This window comes from Leptidea sinapis, chromosome 1 (assembly GCF_905404315.1).
Source record: "Leptidea sinapis chromosome 1, ilLepSina1.1, whole genome shotgun sequence".
Classification (NCBI taxonomy): Eukaryota; Metazoa; Arthropoda; class Insecta; order Lepidoptera; family Pieridae; genus Leptidea; species Leptidea sinapis.
This window is the reverse complement of record NC_066265.1, coordinates 22331865-22350106: the sequence shown is the minus strand read 5'-3', so window position 1 is coordinate 22350106 and position 18242 is coordinate 22331865. Positions and strand designations below refer to the sequence as shown.

Here is an 18242-nt window from a genome sequence, read left to right as displayed (position 1 = left end):
ATCTTAATCATATGAAAGATTTAGATTATATGATGACGTATACATAACAGCTGACAAAAATTGCGTTCCGTTCATTTATTTGTTCCTGTACACTTCAGTTTATGTTATGTTCAACGACGTTTTAGTTAAACACAAGCAAAACAATGTTTTGTAATAGATGAATTCGTTATTGTTAAGTAACTGACGTTGTTATGGTTAGGTCACTGTCTAACAAAACACGTGTCTAAGCCAAATAATAACAATAAAAATTATTTTAAGCATCGCTATGTTTAAATATTTTTTTGCAATAACACCAAAATAATAGCGTTTAGATACATGGCAGCCCGAGAATGCGTGAATAATTTTAATTTTCCAATGTTTTCTTTAACAAGTATAATATTCAAAATAACGAGGAGGTAATTCTAAGCGTGACTGTTTAAGAATTGTCAATCAAAATAGGTTACAGGAAGATCAGTTGAAAAAGAGCGCTCGGACGGAACCCGAAAGGTCGCGGGTTCGAGTCCCGCATCGTTCATAAATTTGTGGGTACAAAATTTATATCTATAATTAATCCCAGAAGTGAGAGTTATCACTTTAAAAAAAACAACAATTTATTCCATAGAGTATAAATTCAATAATAAAAGAGTTTATTTGAGCCTAATATTGAGAAAAACCTCGCACAATCACTGATCATTTGTGAGTTAAAGAGCCTTTTCAACTTTTTACACAATACAATACGTGTGAGTTAATATCCTACGCGGAAAATGCATTACAGCACATGTTTTGTTAAGAGCTTTAAATAAAGCTCTTGTGGAACAGCTTGACAACTCATTTAATTTTACTAACATCGATAATATTCTCATATGACGATATTTTAAGCAAATATCTGTGCTATTTAAATTAAGTACCTGGACGACGATTTTTAAGAGTGTACAAAACTTGCACAAAAAAAAACATCTGGATTCGAACCGGGGTTTGCTGCTTTCCGGATCGCCCAATGTCCAATCTGAGCTATTATAGACTTGTACGGCGCCTATTTCTGCCGTGAAGCAATAATATGTAAGCATTACTGTGTTTCGGTCTGAAGGGCGCCGTAGTTAGTGGAATTACTGGGCAAATGAGACTTAACAACTTATATCTCAAGATTTTGAGTGCAGTTGTAGTGCCGCTTAGAAGTTTTGGGTCTTTCAAGAATCCTGACCGGCACTGCATTGTACTGGACAGGGCAATGTAGCGTATCGATTACCATCAGCTGAACGTTCAACTCGTCTCGTCCCTTATTTTCATAAAAAATATGACGTACAGACACTTCAAATTTATTGACATGTGTACATAATCATTTCAATATCATTGCAACCTTCAGTAATGTTTACTAACAAAACGATTGGGTAATACACCCGGAAAATATAAAAAATGTTATAGATTACACTACACCGATGTATTTTGTTTGATCCGCTTTCAACACTTCGTTAATACATCGAGAACTACAAAGCCGCAGACCAAAATAAAATGATAGACGGAGCTTGAAAATATTTGATGAGCTGTAAATTAAGTAAACTTTCGATTTTTAGCAATAGGTATTCCGCTGCGAACAATGCGCATCTTTCATGTCTGATTCTTAGTATATACTAATATAACAGAGAAATATCTAAGCGATCATCATGGTACTAGATATATTTTATAGCAACAGCAATAACAAAGCACAACATTTTAAATTTTTTATTTATTTTTAAATTTAAGCCATTTCTTCTCTCTCAGCGCACCATTTGTTTTCGAAGTGTTGGTACCGTTTTATTAGACATCAAAAACTATTCTATAGGAGACACTATTGAGAAACTAAATGCCTTTTATGCCTTTTAAGGAGCTTCATTCTAAAAAAACCTCGTGGGCTAACTTTTAGGTATTTACAAACCATTCCTCCCATTCTCATAGCATAATTCTTAATATTTTAGTTTTTTCTGTTACATAGCGTGTTCACTGAACCACAATTATCATGCGCTTTGTAATATTTTCTTATCTGAATGGGTAAAGTAAGATCCATTTATAAAATGTAATCTCAAAAGGCGAACGAGCTGAATAGATTGATGGATGAAGGAACACAATACATTTTTTGACTCCGTTTGCTAAGCTTGGAGATTATTTGATGTTATATAGGTAATCATGCTATATCGATACCATTAATGTATCCACGTTACAGAAAAGCATGATCTTTGTTTGAAGGTGCTGTTTATGTTATCCTCATCTCACTTTCACCTCTCGAAACGATTGTAAGAAGGGTATGTGTCACTAAGTCACAATTCAAGGGCTGCAGTTGCTTGAATATCTCCCACACCTGTGAATTAAATAAATTGAGCTAACATATTGTGGTAATCCTGATAATTTTTACAAACTACCTTAATAGAAATATGTCTGTACAAAGTGTCTGTCTATTTAGTTCATAAGTCTATACTTATGTAAGATATTCGTTATAGCCCTTGCTATAAACTTAGAAATAACTCAAAAAATATTTATTGTCTCTCAACAGTGTGCTAGATTACAAATATTTACGTCGTGTATCCTTCAAGTTAGTTTTACAAAATAAAAAAAAAAAACAGTAAAATACATGCTGAACAATTTTAGAGCAATAGAGCATTTGGGGTACTCCAAAACTAACGAGATGAATTCTTTGGAATTTGTTACTATCTTAGGTACTAATATTATCAGCCTAAGAATATTTTGGTTATATAATTTGGCACTGAAGATGTAAGCGTAGTAGTACCACAAAAGTAAATAATTAAAACAAGAAATAAACTAATATCTTGATTCCCGGTAAAAAATAACAACGCACGCCTGTTTTAAAATAGAAATATTATGTAAACAATATTTTAGTATAATCATCTTGTGAGCTCGTGATCAGAAAGATCTATTAGAAATATATCAGAAAGAAAATTCTATATATAAAAATAATATTTAAGTGGAGGTTGGTGGACGCAGAATATCATTTCTAGTTTCTTGATTTTTCTGGTATCATATTTACAAAATTAATTTGTACCGAAATTCATGGACGATGCGGGACTCGAACCCGCGCCCGTCGGGTTCTGTATGAGCGGTCTTACCAACTAAGCCAACCAAAAAATAAGTACGTCTTGTGTTGGACGGAACCCGAGTGGCGCGGGTGCGAGTCCCGCAACGTCCATGAATTTTGGTACAAATTAATTTTGTATATTTCATCCCAGAAATGAGGGATATCACTTAAAAATCATATTTTCAGTTAGAATATTAAACGAATAATACATTGTATGTGCATATTTTTGTACCAAATGGCTGTAATCATTTGGATCTTCTTTTGTATTTGTATACGATATTCCTTCTAAAGATTTTCCAAATAGGTGTAATCTGTGTATTATTCACAGCAATATATCTTAACTCTCTAAATACGTGTTTCTCCACAATACGGATTCCTTTACCTTATAATGTACATCTTAAAAGCAAAATAATATTGACCGACGGTTTTAATATCAGTTGACCCATATATTCATATATTTTTCTTTCCCTTAAAAATAAGAAACGTGATTACAAACTCAAGTTTGCACTATCTAACAAGTTCAGGGTGAATTTCTTCTAAGAAATGGCCATCAAATAATTATTTTTTCTTTTCATTATCAAATACTAGCTGACCCGGCAAACGTTGTTTTGCCATATAAAGTATAATTCACGCGTTAGTTTTAGAAGTAATAAAATATTGCCTATATTATAGCCTGTACATCATTTTGTTCTATTGTCAATAGTTTTTGCAGCGCACGCAAAAATAGGTTTTCGATTTTACACCTTGTGTTACAAAATAGCAATTTTATTACGGATCCCTAATTTTGAAAAAAAAACAGCCTATAGCCTTCCTCGATAAATGGACTACCCAACACTGAAAGAATCATTCAAATCGGACCAGTATTACCAGAGATTAGCGCGTTCAAACATACAAACAAACACTGCAGCTTTATAATATTAGTATAGATTATCATTAGAGAATTGAGAACTGTGACAGGTTGAAATATCTGACAATGATATTGCTGAAGTAGGCAAGGTGTTAATGAGTAGTGTCTAACAACGTGCATAACCACAAACCATGTGTCCAATTTGAACGACAGCGCAACTATCGAAATGTCAGTTCGGTTAGTCAATGAGCACAAGACAGTATCTACAAGACAGTATCTATTTGTGAAAATTCACTCATCCATTCTTATATGGAATATTCGAGTGATAACTGAATTAAGAGGTCAAATTGGCTGGAATGAAGTTAGAATATTCTCCCAGTGTTATTTTATGAATAAACAGTTTTATATAATCTGTACAACCGTGATAAGGCACGGATTACTGTAAGCTCAGTATAACATTGTATTTGGTAGGTACCGGAGACTTTTAATGTTTTTATGTTAAACATTATCGTACTGACCTCAGTGCCGTCATAAAGAATTTAAAGGACAATGAGAAGCTTTAAGAGTAGTATTCAATTTAATGTAAATGACAATTAGAAGTAATCAAATCTAAAAATATTTAATTCATGTATCCTACCGTGTATAACATTAAGTTACTAGAAACCTGCTAATATAGCTTTGAAACACAAACAATATTAAAATATAGGGCAAAAAACGAACTAAACTAATGAAACTTTAGAATCAAAGATACTATATTAAAAACCTACATCTGGGCAAAAGACGTGATAGAGTGGTATTCAAAACAAAATAAAAGATGGGTACACAACGTCGTAGATGTGAAGACGACATTAAAAAAGTTGCAGGTACAAATTTGTTCAGTCTAGCAAAGCTAGAGATCGAATTTGTGAAAAAATCTGGGGAGGCATATGATGAAAAGTAAGACATTAATAATAAGTATTCATTATTATTTGAGTTTTTTTATATAAATCAAAGACTGTTAAAGACTAATATTAAATGAGCTAGAGATCCCAGGTTCGATTCTTGGCAGGTGTAAGCAAAATTATATGTTGAATATGGCTGTTTGTTTCCGATATAACATATCGTTTGCTTGCTAGCACTACACCTAGTTTGGGACAAGTTAAAAACTGTAACTGTAATGAACAATGTATGAATAAAATCATCAATTTCGGTTTAAAAAACTTTATTTCTCATTAAGACAGTCGTCACTTACATGAGAACATATAATCAGTGAATGGGAGGCGAATTTGTTCATTGCTGCATTCCGGTTTTAAGGCGGTGATCCAATTTACAACATGTGGTTTATTGTTATTATACTTATAATTAAGGTTTTTTATTCATTGAATTCAATTTATGATTTATAAATATTATATTTAATAGACTTTCATGACATCCATACAAAAAAAATTAATCATTTTCTCCAAACCTTCAAAACCAGTGTGTTGAATAAATGAATGAAAACTTTATTAATACCAAAAACAAACCACACAGAATAATACAAGTAAAAAAGAGTTACAGTGGTGAGATTAGATTATTAGATTTGAAAGAGCGATGTCTCAAGTCAATTTCCTAATATGCAAATATTGGGGTTGAGCAGGTTATCAGCCACAACCATTTGAGTTGAACAAGAAATATCAAGATTTATGAACCTTACGTCACTCGAACGGTCGGGCTCAGTTGGAAGAACGCGAGAAGTCGCGGGTTCAAGTGCCGCATCGTTTATAAATTTTGTTTTCAAATTTATTTTGTGTCAAATACAGAGTTAAGAAAAAAAGAAAAAACCTTTATATAAAGAATACAATAGCAAAAATTCCTCTATATATGAAAAATATATGGATGTTATTTATTTAAAAGTACTGTGTAGCAGTTATTGTTATCAAAAGGAGCTGACTCAGCGTCGTTTTAAAGTCGAGCTGTAATTTCTGTGATATTAGAGAATGGCTAGTGATGTGCCGAAAACATAATCAGACTAACGCCAAAATATTGTTTCAGATCTGTTCGTGGGACTAATATATGTATTCGTGGATATAGTACAGAAGATTACCATAGCTTGGCTAGCGGGAGAATTTATGTGTAAGCTTGTGAAATTTCTTCAGGTTAGTATTTTCTTCAATTTATTATGTTATCTAAATACTCAAGGGGACGCTGAGGCAGCGGTACATAATTGTGAATTGTGTTGCGTTTCTTGGTTCCCTTCCTGTACAGTAATTAAAAATATTAGAGAATTTTTATGAGTAAAGAAAACCTGATTAGTTATAATTTCCTTGAAAGAGAAACCAACCAATCTAATTTAAGTCTAAAAACTAAAATAAAGCCTTTATTCTGCGTATATATACTTTATGAATGGTCATCAGATTTTAAATTATTGCCTACACTTTGAAACATATGTGTCAAGTCTAGCGTCTCCAAGTAAGATTCATATGTAAAAAGTAGTATAGTTTAAGATATGTGTAAACAGAGTTAGCTTTCTGCTGAGTTATGTAGAATTTAGTCTCATAAATTCTTAATAACTACGTAACATATGTGTGTATATACATAATATAACATAAGATTATTGTTGCTTAAATAAGATAGTATCACAATCAAATTATTATACTCTATTATAGATGTACGCAAGTATAGTATAAGAACGTAAACTCGCCAACTGTTGCAACAGTTTGGCGAAAAGTAAAAGTTACCGTTAGTACCAATCAAATCATCACATCATCCCCACAATCTGAATTTATTAGCGGCGAAATCAGTTATGCTTAAATAATAGGCCGACGTATCTGAGATTCAGAGGTGCGATAGTCTGCAGGAGGGGGGGAGGGGCCTCCGCTAGTCCTCTAGGAACTCCTGGTGCTAAGGTGCGTGTTACTTTCTCTCCGCGTGTGTAGGAAAAGGGATTATGCTTGACGTTACACCGAGAACTTAACGATTAGGTGATTTGCGTGAGAACTATGTTGCTTGGTGACAATTTGGCTATATTATTTGGCGGCGCAGGAGACAACTGTCATAAGTTTCGCCTCTCAGATGACAATGCGTCTGTTTTGTCTATAGAAATACCATACTATCTACAGGAAATCGTCGGCGCTATAAATTGCCATAACCAAATAAACCAAGAAATAATTGCGGCGCATGCACTGGATTTTCACGGAAATTTCTTCCACATACGACCAAGTTGTGGAATGAGATTCCTTGTGCGGTGTTTTCAGAACGATACGACATGGGTACCCTAAAAAAAAGCATATACAGTTTTCTAAAGGGCCGGCAACGCTCTTGTGATTACTATGGTGTTGCAAGAGAATGTGGGCGGCGGTGATCACTTAACATCAGATGACCCGTATGGTCGTATGTCCTTTATTCCATAAAAAAACCCAATAATGCTTGTATATTACCACTTGCAGGTATGTTTAGGACCAGTTTATATATCACCAATAAGTGCTGTGTAGAATTTACTAGCATGTTTATTTGCAAGTTACTCGTAACTTAGTTTCGTGAGTAATTTGTCTTCAAAATAAGATGTTTATTTTGATCCAAATGTTATTAGAGTTGTTGAAGTTGTAAACAAGATTGTTAAGGCAATAAAACGCTCTTTTAAACTTGTGAACTCCCAAACGATTTAGAAATCTTTTACGTTACGAAACGTTCGATACTCCAGGGTAATCTTGGAAAATGTTTCTCGGAGGCGTCGTTTGGGTAACTGGACAGGTTTGTAGAAAATCGTGTGTTACATCTGAGTAGAATATGTTGTTGAAAAGAATATACAATTTTATTACATTGTCATTTTGTAATAAACATTAACATCACTGGAAGTTAAAAATTTTGCCTTCATTTTAGCTAGGAATTGTGTTTTTCTGTTTTTATCCGAATGCGCTAGAAGGAGGGTTATGTCTTTCGAGAATATGTATGAATGTTAATCTACACCTATGCCTTAAATGATCTATTAAAGATTCTAAAACAGTTAGCTTATTGCCAACATTAAAGCGCCCAATGTCCTATTAACCATCATCCAAACGATTGTTGTAATGAAATACAGTACAACATTATATCATCCGTTTTCCCACATTAGAAATAACACTCCTTTGGATGATATTATGGTTTAGGACTAGGATTTTTTAATGTTAGCAGTAAGCAAACTGTTTCAGAATCTTTTGTAGAGGATTTATTTATGGGTGTCGATAAAGTCTTGTGTGCAACTGTTGATAATTAGGTATTAAAACACTCATGTGATACTAATAGTATCTCATGATAATAATCACACTCGGCTTCGCCTCGTGTGATAAATCTACATTCGTGTTTTAATACTCCTTATTACACAACAGTTGCATAAATAACTAATAGATTATAATTATTTGCCAATCTCTATGGCCTGGACGGTTCGATGGATTAAAATGAAAGGTGTTGTTACATTCGTATTTACTTTGAGAGTGACACTGAGTATATCAAAGTGAAAAACAAAATGGCGGATTTTTGCTGCCAAATTCAAATGTTTAAATACGCTTTGCAGCCTGAACGGCTCGATTAATTTTAGCTTCAAAGGTTTCGTTAGATTCGTATTATTTGAGAAACTGACTACTATTTGAGTGTCATATGTATAAAGGTAACTACAAAAACTCATTCAATAATATAACTAATAAAGTTGGAAATCACCATTAATTGAATTGTACTTAATTTTGATATTTATAACGCTTAGTCTTTAGATTAAGGATTGGTCTCCGCTGCGCTCCAACAAGATACCGCAGGCGTAGTCGCAAAGTACGGCAACTAATACTACGCCCAAGCGTACTCGAGCCAGTCCCGCACAATGTGTGACGTTGACGTGCCACATGTTCTGTTAAACTTTTTTATAATTTAATCTAAAATACCGGGTTGCGTAGTAAAACTTGGTAAAAATAATACTACAAGATATAATGAAGACACTGGGATCACATATCATCAGTAATAATGTTGTATTTTTATTAATTTCAATGTAAAATAACACGAAGCGTATGTTACAAAATTTTAAATATGCCATTGAGTGTCAAGATGTGTCACGTGTCACGCACACAAGCATCTTATAGTTTCCGTAATAAAAAAATCTATTGTTCTTAGGTAGTGCGGTATCTAGTTGGAGCGCAGCGGAGACCAATCCTTAATCTAAGGTTTTGTCCATATTTTCTTAAATTTATAAAGCTTAGTCGTAAATTTATTTTAGCTACGAAGGCGAATGACTTTTATAAATTAATTATCAAATCGGTGTAATTTAAGTGGAAATGTAAATTTTAAGAAAATTAATTTAAGTTGGGGGAAATCCATAATTATCAAATAACTGAGACTGAACATTTGATTCAGTCTCACGTAACACGTCCTGAGGATGCCTCGTGTAGAGGCGAAACACGTGTCGAATTGTTTATAGACAAGTATTGGCGGAATTAACACTAAAGAAAACTAAAATCATTTTGGTAAATTTTAAGTGTACACAGTGAAAAATGTTTAAGGAGACATCATTAAGTCCTTATTTATACCTCTCTTTGTCTGTTTATGGATGCATCTGTATTTATTTCTGGCAAATAAATAATTAAATCAAATGTCTGATATGAAAACAACGCGTACCAAATTGTTCCGGTCGAAAAACCTTCCGCGTGTTAAGTGTCCCGAATCTACATTAATTGTTTGGTGTACTTGTTCTTTTATTGAATGCACACTTTTCAGTTACAACCTTTTTGAACGGACATTTAACGTTTTCCTCTCTCTGTTTGTTTTTCTTTATTTAATACTTGGGGAAATCTGTTACTTCACGCTGTATCTTTTTAAATACTTACAATTTTCCAAATGTTTTAAGTTTTCTTAAGTGTTAATTCCGCCAATATTTATCCTTAAACAATTCGACACGTGTTTCATCTCTGGCATCTCTTTGAGTCTCTTGGTGTTTGAGTCTCGTGCCAGATTTTGGCGAGTCTACATGTCTTGAATGTGTCATGAATATTGTTGTTATGTAATCATAGAAGCGTTCTCCATGAAAAACCACTTTCATAATAAAACTTTGGAAGCAGTTGAACTATTTAAGAAGGTTTATTTTTATTGTGTTCAATTTTCATCCAATCAAAGGAATGAATGATGATATAAATGAGTACATTGTTAATCTTATCTCACTATACACATATAAACAAACTAATTTTATTCCCATTTTACTGTATTGGTTAAAAATCTATTCTATATAAAAAAAAGCATTAATAACCACGACCGCTCTGTAAGCAAGTAGGTTCTATAAAATAATTAAAAAAAAAGATTTTGAAATTTTTTTTTGAAGATGTTAAAAAACGAATAGTTGCTTAAAACGTAGTGCATTTCGGCGTTTCTTACAAGATCTCCATTTTTTACAAGATTATAGCCGTCATCTGTCAATCTATCAATGACTGCACGTTTCAAACAATCGGGTGAATCTATTCTTAGAGAGTTTCACTTGGCTGAGGTATAACTTTATTCCAGGTTTATTTGTAAGGCCGCTACAATTAAATCTGTCCAATGTTGCAGGCCGTGGTCATGTACGCGTCAACTTACGTTCTAGTGGCTCTCAGCATAGACCGATGCGATGCTATCACGAACCCGATGAACTTCTCAGGCAGTTGTGAGTATTCTTACATTATATTATCTTTTCTTCTTTTACCAAAGTTTGGTAAGGTAATTATGTTTTTAAAACATTTAGTTGTTTTTTGATGAGCAACGTTTTAGGGAGGTTTCGATGTTTTTGTGAAAAACAAACATCGTGTTAAATAAATAATATAACATTTTGAGTAATTGTCCTTTAATGAGTACGCTTCTGTGATTGCTTAATATTTCTTCACATGAGTTAACGTTTCGGCCTTATTTTGTACTCGAAATTATAGTTGAAAGTCGTATAATAACTTTATCATAAATACCAATTGTGGCATATTTATGAGAAAAAAGATATATTATGGCATAGTGAATTTTCGTTAAACGTACATTGAGAATTAATAAGATTGTATTTATTCTGTTTTACATAACATAAATCAATATATTTTAAGGTGTTACAAAAGAGGTAGCTTGATGCAGAAAACCTAGGAATAGTGTACTATTCCTAGTGATTACGAAATAATAATTATTTACGATACAACCTGTAGACCCAATGAGTAGGAGGTTAAACAAATAATAAACTCTTTATTTTTGTAAACTAATTATGTTAATCTTAAACTAAAGTAACATAATTAAAATAGAAATAAATTCTGCTAATACAGTGTCAAATTGTATTTGTATAACCCTACAACTTTTTTTTTAATGAAAATAAGGGACGAGACGAGCAGGGCGTTCAGCTGATGGTAATTGATACGCCCTACCCATTCCAATGCAGTGCGACTCAGGATTCTTGAAAAACCCAAAAATTCTGAGCGGCACTTTGCGCAAATTGCGCTCGTCACCTTGATACATAAAATGTAAAGTCTCATTTGCCCAGTGATTTCACAAGCTACGGCGCCCTTCAGACCGAAACAGTAATGTTTACACATTACTGCTTCACGGCAGAATTAGGTGCTGTTGTGGTACCCATAATCTAGCCGGCTTCCTGTGCAAAGGAGCCTCCCACTGATAAAAACTAACTGCCCCTATTATCGTGAGGTGTGTATAATAATGCAGCTACTTACGGTCTAATTATTTTTGTGTATGTTATTACATTCAAAAAGAATCTTGAAATCCTTTATTATGTTTATAAAACGCAGGCGGGGTGATCAACTTCTATCAAATGAACCATATCCTAGTCCGATGACGAGTCATAATGCAAAGCGTTTTATACAGATGTTATTGGCCACAGTAAAAAAACGTTTTCTTGGGTAGTTGATTATGAAAAAACACTAGATATTATTAGATTTTCGTATTAAAGACTTTCTAATTTTGTTCCGTGTTAACACTTATTCACTGTTCACAGTTTTATTAAAGGCTCCAGGGGAAGTAATAATTTCGACATATTTTTCGTGTACTTTCACGACGTCTCCCGCTGTTTTTGTTGTTAATATTTCCGTGTTGCTTTTATTAAGATAAGTATGTATCACACATTTAATTTTTCTTATTAATTGTTGTACGCGTTTAAAAATTTTATTTCAATTTCGTATATATATATCACTAAAATATTTATTCAATTGACGGTAAGGTACATAGAAAACACCTTGTGATATATTTCAACTTAGTTAATTCACTTTCGTTTTCTTTGTGTCTAGAGTAACACTGAGTGTCTGCGTCTCTCCTGAAATAACATTTAGTTTATTTTAGCCAAACCTAAGGGCGTTCACATGGGTATTAAGAGTGTTTGTATAGCGACAATAATTTTGCAATGAATATTAAAACAATTAAGATCTTTATAATAACTCAATAAGAAGCAATATTTTAGTTTTGAAGCTGATAAGAAATGTTGGCAACAAATTCGTATAATATCATTCGTATAATAATCGGTTCAATGAATCTTAATTTAAAGGAGTGGATATTATTATTATTGTAAGTATTTTCAGTCAGTCAGTCATAGTATCTAAAAACACAAAAACAAAAACATTGATCCAAAATATGTATAAAAAAGCATTTCTTATAAACGTGGTGTATAGTTACTACAAGATTAAAATTACTTCTCCCTGTCATGTAGTTCTGTAGTGACAAAGGTAAGATAAACTGTGTTATATAAAAAAGTTAAACATGTGTTTAACACTTCTATTACAAACCTGTGTATGTCTGTTGTTGAGCGTTCAACATCCTTTAGACATTCCTTGTATTTAAACACGAGCCAAAGCTTGTATAAGGTGTGTCTAACCGATAGATCATATTCTATAAGGAAGATTTACGGCCGTTTTCAATAACCTATCTATCCTTAGTTTATCTTACTAGACGTAAACAAATCTATCCTTTTACGCTTACTTACATTTCAGTAACCTACCGACAGATAGCATTGGACTATAACTAATTATATTGGACATAACTGTGCATAGATAAGATCTTATGATTAAACGGTGATAGCAATATATCCGTAACAAGAGATACGATATTGAAAACGGCCGTTAGATTATATGATGACAGATAGATGACATCTGACAAAAATTGCGTTCCGCTCCTTTATTTGTTCCTGTACGCCTCAGTTTATGTTGTGCTTAACGACGTTTTAGTTAAACACAAGCTGAACACTGTTTTGTAAAAGAAAAAGATAAACTCCATTTTAGACGTCGTAATTGTTAGGTCACTGACGTTGTTATAGTTAGATCACTGTCTAACAAAACACGTGATTAGCCAAGTTTTTTTATTTTTTGTTATAACACAGAAAAGTTTATACTTGGAGTAACTTTACAATGCGTTTATTGATAAGACAGAATGCGTTTTTCTAATATATAAGCAACAACAGGTATACTATGAAACAACCTAATACTAGGATTAGACCTCTGGCCACTGCATCTTATACAATTCTATTTGAAAAATGTGATAAGACTGATATTTTACTGGTCTCTACGAACGACGTGTAGTAACTCAGAGTTATCGTCAGCTGTAATATTCTTACTCTCTTTTTTTTATGAAAATAAGGGACGAGACGAGCAGGACGTTCAGCTGATGGTAATTGATACGCCCTACCCAATACAATGCAGTGCCGCTCAGGATTATAGAAAAACCCAAAAATGTCGGAGAGGCACTACAATTGCGCTCGTCACCTTGAGACATTAGATATTAAGTCTCATTTGTCCAGTAATTTCACTAGCTACGGCGCCCTTCAGACCGAAACACAGTAATATTTACACATTACTGCTTCACGGCAGAAATAGGTGACGTTGTGGTACCCATAATCTAGCCGGCTTCCTGTGCAATGGAGCCTCCCACTGGTCTAATCTTTGTATTATAAATACCAAGCAAGGGGAAGTTGCTCGCCAATTTATCCGCGTAGAAATGCAATCTGACTGTTGACTCGGATTTTGTTTGCTATTTCCTAAATTCTAGTTCTAAATATTATTTTTAGAAAAAAAAAAATTAAATTAGTTTTTCGGAACTTTAAATCATATTCCAAAATAAAAATGCTTTTGGGTACTTTAAACTTAAAGTAACCGTAAGGGTTGGGAACTTGTTACAGTGAATTTTCCGTCAAAATCTATTCAACCGTTTCAGATTGCCGCGTTGACAAAATCTTTGAGGGAAGTGTCACTGGCAGAACCTGAATAAAAAATAATTAAATAATACTACGGTATTGACTGTATTTTTTTTTGTTATTATAGGGAATCGTGCTCGAGCTCTGATCGCTGCAGCCTGGATGATCAGCATTATATTTTCAATACCACTGTTAATATTGTATGAAGTCAAGGAAGTACAAGGTAAAATAACATAATTTATTTATTTAGGCACAACTACAATAAATTGTGACTTAAATAATAATAGTTTACAATATATATTGTAAACTATATACGTAAAAAGGGGTTAAATTAGGAAGTATTATTTTTGTACACAAACAGAGCAAAGTCCTTTGTGATCTGGAATTGTGAAAAGTGTTAAAATTATTGTTAAAGTAATTGAACGAGATAGGGCGAGTCAATTTATTATTTTGTAAATAGTCAATAAGTCATGATACCTCCTTCTGTCCTCCAAAGATAAAGTTTTGTATCTAGTCAGCATCTCCCGATAGCTATGAAGAAAGGCTTCTGTGCCTTCTTTGTATGATAATATTTTGAAACACTTACTTTGAACACTTTCAAGCTTAAGTGAACAATGTAAAACGGAGACCATATACATCAACAATATTCTAGAGTGCTTTTTATTTTAAATACTTAATTATTTCAAATAAATATAATAAGCAAAAATTGAATCCGATATGATTATTACTTTTGTCTAACTTAATTGACTGATTCACGTCTTGATTTTTTATTCGTTCTGATTTTAATTTGTTTATATGGAGTCAAACATACGTAAATATCATCTGATGGTAAGTGATGATCATTGCCCCTCTGTCGCAGAAGCATTGCCTACTCCTCTATATCGTAAACTTCACATAGGTGATGACAATGATGATCAATCCATTGTTTTATTTGTATTTGGAAGAAGAATGCCACACATCTAGATGGTAAGATTGATTTTGAAACAAAGGATGTGCAATGGTAAAATTTGGCGGCAAAAATGAGATCAAATAGTTTATTTGTATTTGGACGAAGAACGCCACACGTCTAGACGGTAAGATTGATTTTGAAATAAAGGGTGTGCAATGGTAAAATTTGGCGGCAGAAATCAAACCAAACAGCTCTTTGAGAATATCCCGTATTAAATGTGAAAGACAACGTCAAATTGCATCCGAAGCAACTGAGCGTCATAAATAGAGCACGGCAATACTTCAAGCCGGCCAAATTCTTGTGCTCTTCAAAGCGCAGGTAACTCATATCAAGTTATCTGTAAATAAGATCTCCTACACCTCTATTTTACTTGAAAGATATCGCTTAATAGCGATAAGGTCCCCTAATTGTGCTACCATAACTATTATATACAAAAAATAACTTTATGTATTTTTAGTGCATTAAAGTATTTTCATTAATTCATTCATCCATTCATTTATCCGTTGATTCATATATTTATTTGTGGGACCAGGTCAGTTGCAGTGCTGGATAGACCTTGGAAGCACTAGTCGTTGGCAGATCTGGATGACTGTGGTATCCATCATGATCTTCGTGTTGCCAGCGGTCGCCATCGCCGCCTGTTACACTGTCATTGTCTTGACAATTTGGACCAAGAGCAAAGCTGTCGTAATGAGTCCACCTGTTAATTCTAGAAGAAGCAAAAATATGAGGAACGGTTAGTTCTATTTCAGGTTCTTTAATACCACTTTTAGTTTTTTTACTGTTTATCAACTGCTCGACCTGTAATAATATATTATCGACACACTTACACAAATTATCTTGCCCCAAACTAGACAAAGCCTGTGCTATTAGTTGCAAGACTACGATATATTTAATACCACTTACTTACTTAACATACATGAATACATATAAACATTCGTGACTCGGAAAAACACCCATATTCTTAGTTTGCACCTACCGAGATTCGAACCCGGGAGCTCTAGCTTATTTGCGTTCCGATTTTTTTTTATGGAAAAAGGAGGACAAACGAGCGTATGGGTCACCTGGTGTTAAGTGATCACCACCGCCCACATTCTCTTGCAACACCAAAGAAATCACAGGAGCGTTGCCGTCCTTTAAGGAAGGTGTACGCGCTTTTTAAAGGTACCCATGTCGAATCGTCCCAGCAACACCGCAGAAGTAAGTTCATTCCACAGTTTTGTAGTACGTGGTAGAAAGCTCCTTGAAAACTATATTGTGGAGGACCGCCACATATCCAGATGGTGGGAATGATATCCAAACTTATGGCATGTCGTGCGAAGGTGCAATTCGGCGGCAGGAATCAGGTAAAACAGCTCTTCGGAACACTCCCTGTGATAAATGCGGTAGAAGAAACACAATGAAGCAAGAAATCGGCAAGTGCCGATCGGTGCGATATTGGCGCGCGCACAGAGGCCTGTCATTGTATTATTTTACGTGTATTAATAGATTGTTTATAATTAGGATGATTTGAGTGAATATATAAAAAAAATAATTAAAACAAGCTATAAGACCATGCAAAATAAATCATCTTGATCAAGCCAAATGAGGGTCAGAACTTGGTCAGGGCATAGGGCACTTCTGATTTTGGTGAATCTCACATATTGCATTTCTCGATTTTAAAAGGAGATTCGAATCCGGGACCTCTAGCTTACTAGGCAGGGTCACCAACCACTAGGCTATAATATGGGTCGTCAAATTCAACTAACATCACAATATCATATAGATATATAATCAAAAATCAAATTTATAATTAATATGTGGGCACATATTACACATACAGCCTGTATGTGTAATATGTGTCTATTTAATCACCTAATTCAGAAAGAGGACTCTTTGTTCAAAACATAAACAATAGGTATATTACATATTTCTTTCTACCGCCAGAATTAATAAACATGCCACAGAAACGATTTCCTCGACTCCTGTTTAAATGGTTATTTGAAGAAAAAAAATACAGTATAAATTTTTTATCCGACTGACACAAATTTAATAGACATTGCAAAAAAATCATCAAAGTACCCCTAATTCTTATTGTTGCATGCTACCCATTCATTCTAGATAAAATTTCCATGAATAATTAATAACTGTTTACCAATACTATTTAACATGACATAATTTTGTTATTTTTGTTAAGATAATTGTATTACGTTTGTAATAAATTAAAAATGCTTCTAATTCTGAAATGAAACTATAGCGATCTTGTGCTAGAGAGGTAGCCTAGCTCCGCTCGATTCCTCAACACCGTTTGCTCGGTCCCAGCCTAAAAGAATTTGTTTTCGCCCTATGCATACTCTTCAATATCTTGTCGACTTCTCTTGACCCTGAATGATATTTATTTGACCCTTAAACAATTCAGTAAGTTCCCAAAAGCTTTAATTTGCCGTAAATACAATATATTCAAATATTGCAACAGGGATATTGAGTTCACAATTTTATAAGAAGTAGTTTAAGTAGACGTTTTCACATAAATCGCTTGTTACTTTGGATGAAAGCTACTAATCCTACATAGTAGGACAGGTGTCAATTTGAGTGGCTTACTTACATATAAATCCTACAAAGCCAGTGTGGTTTTTGAAGTATTACAACTTCTCATTAGATGTTTATTTAATTTTACTGTAATTTGTATATATAGCATAAAGAGCTGTAATAAACGATTGACTTTTGTTTAGTGTTTCCTCTTCTGTCTCTTCCTTTCGATTCAAATCAAATTTTTTCGATTTTACATTGATGTTTTTTTTACCGAATGTTCTACTAATACCCAAACTCAAACTTTTCACTATTAATCGTCCGGTTCAGGTTATAGATCCATCTGTCTCTTCTAATACTAGAATTCTTTGCAATCATTAATTCAAATTCAAATTTTTTTATTCAAAATCACTTATTGAACTTCAAAAACTACCACCCATTCAAAAGAGACTCCCTCAGACCTGAGAAGACTGGGCGCAAGAAACTCAGCGGTTTTTTTTTTAAATTGTACATAAAACCAATACAAAGTTTTATGGTGTATATAAAAACAGTATTACTGTAGCGACCCCTCGGCAAATAAACCTTAATACGACTATCATGTAATCTGTCACCAACTATAATAACATGATCTCCAAAGTGTTCGTAACTACGGCTCGATCTTGTATGACGGTGAAGGATTATCGCGACATACCGGACGTAGAATGACAGATGTGGGTAAGCGCGTCACATGTTTCGCTAATGACCCATCCGATGTATGTCTACACTTTTTGTCAACAATTCTTTATGCATTTTCCCC

At 33.6% G+C, this 18242-nt stretch overlaps 1 protein-coding gene across 2 annotated transcripts in view; it reads left to right on the top strand.

Annotated features, from left to right (window-relative positions):
- The window catches only part of LOC126976712 (cardioacceleratory peptide receptor-like), a 137879-nt gene that overhangs the window by 108980 nt on the left and 10657 nt on the right, over positions 1-18242 (top strand). For both annotated transcript variants that reach the window (XM_050825259.1, XM_050825347.1), the window contains exons 4-7: positions 5901-6004; positions 10404-10497; positions 14117-14212; positions 15471-15674. In XM_050825259.1, coding sequence (XP_050681216.1) covers positions 5901-6004; positions 10404-10497; positions 14117-14212; positions 15471-15674 — 498 coding nt within the window. The remainder of the gene's footprint in view (positions 1-5900; positions 6005-10403; positions 10498-14116; positions 14213-15470; positions 15675-18242) is intronic.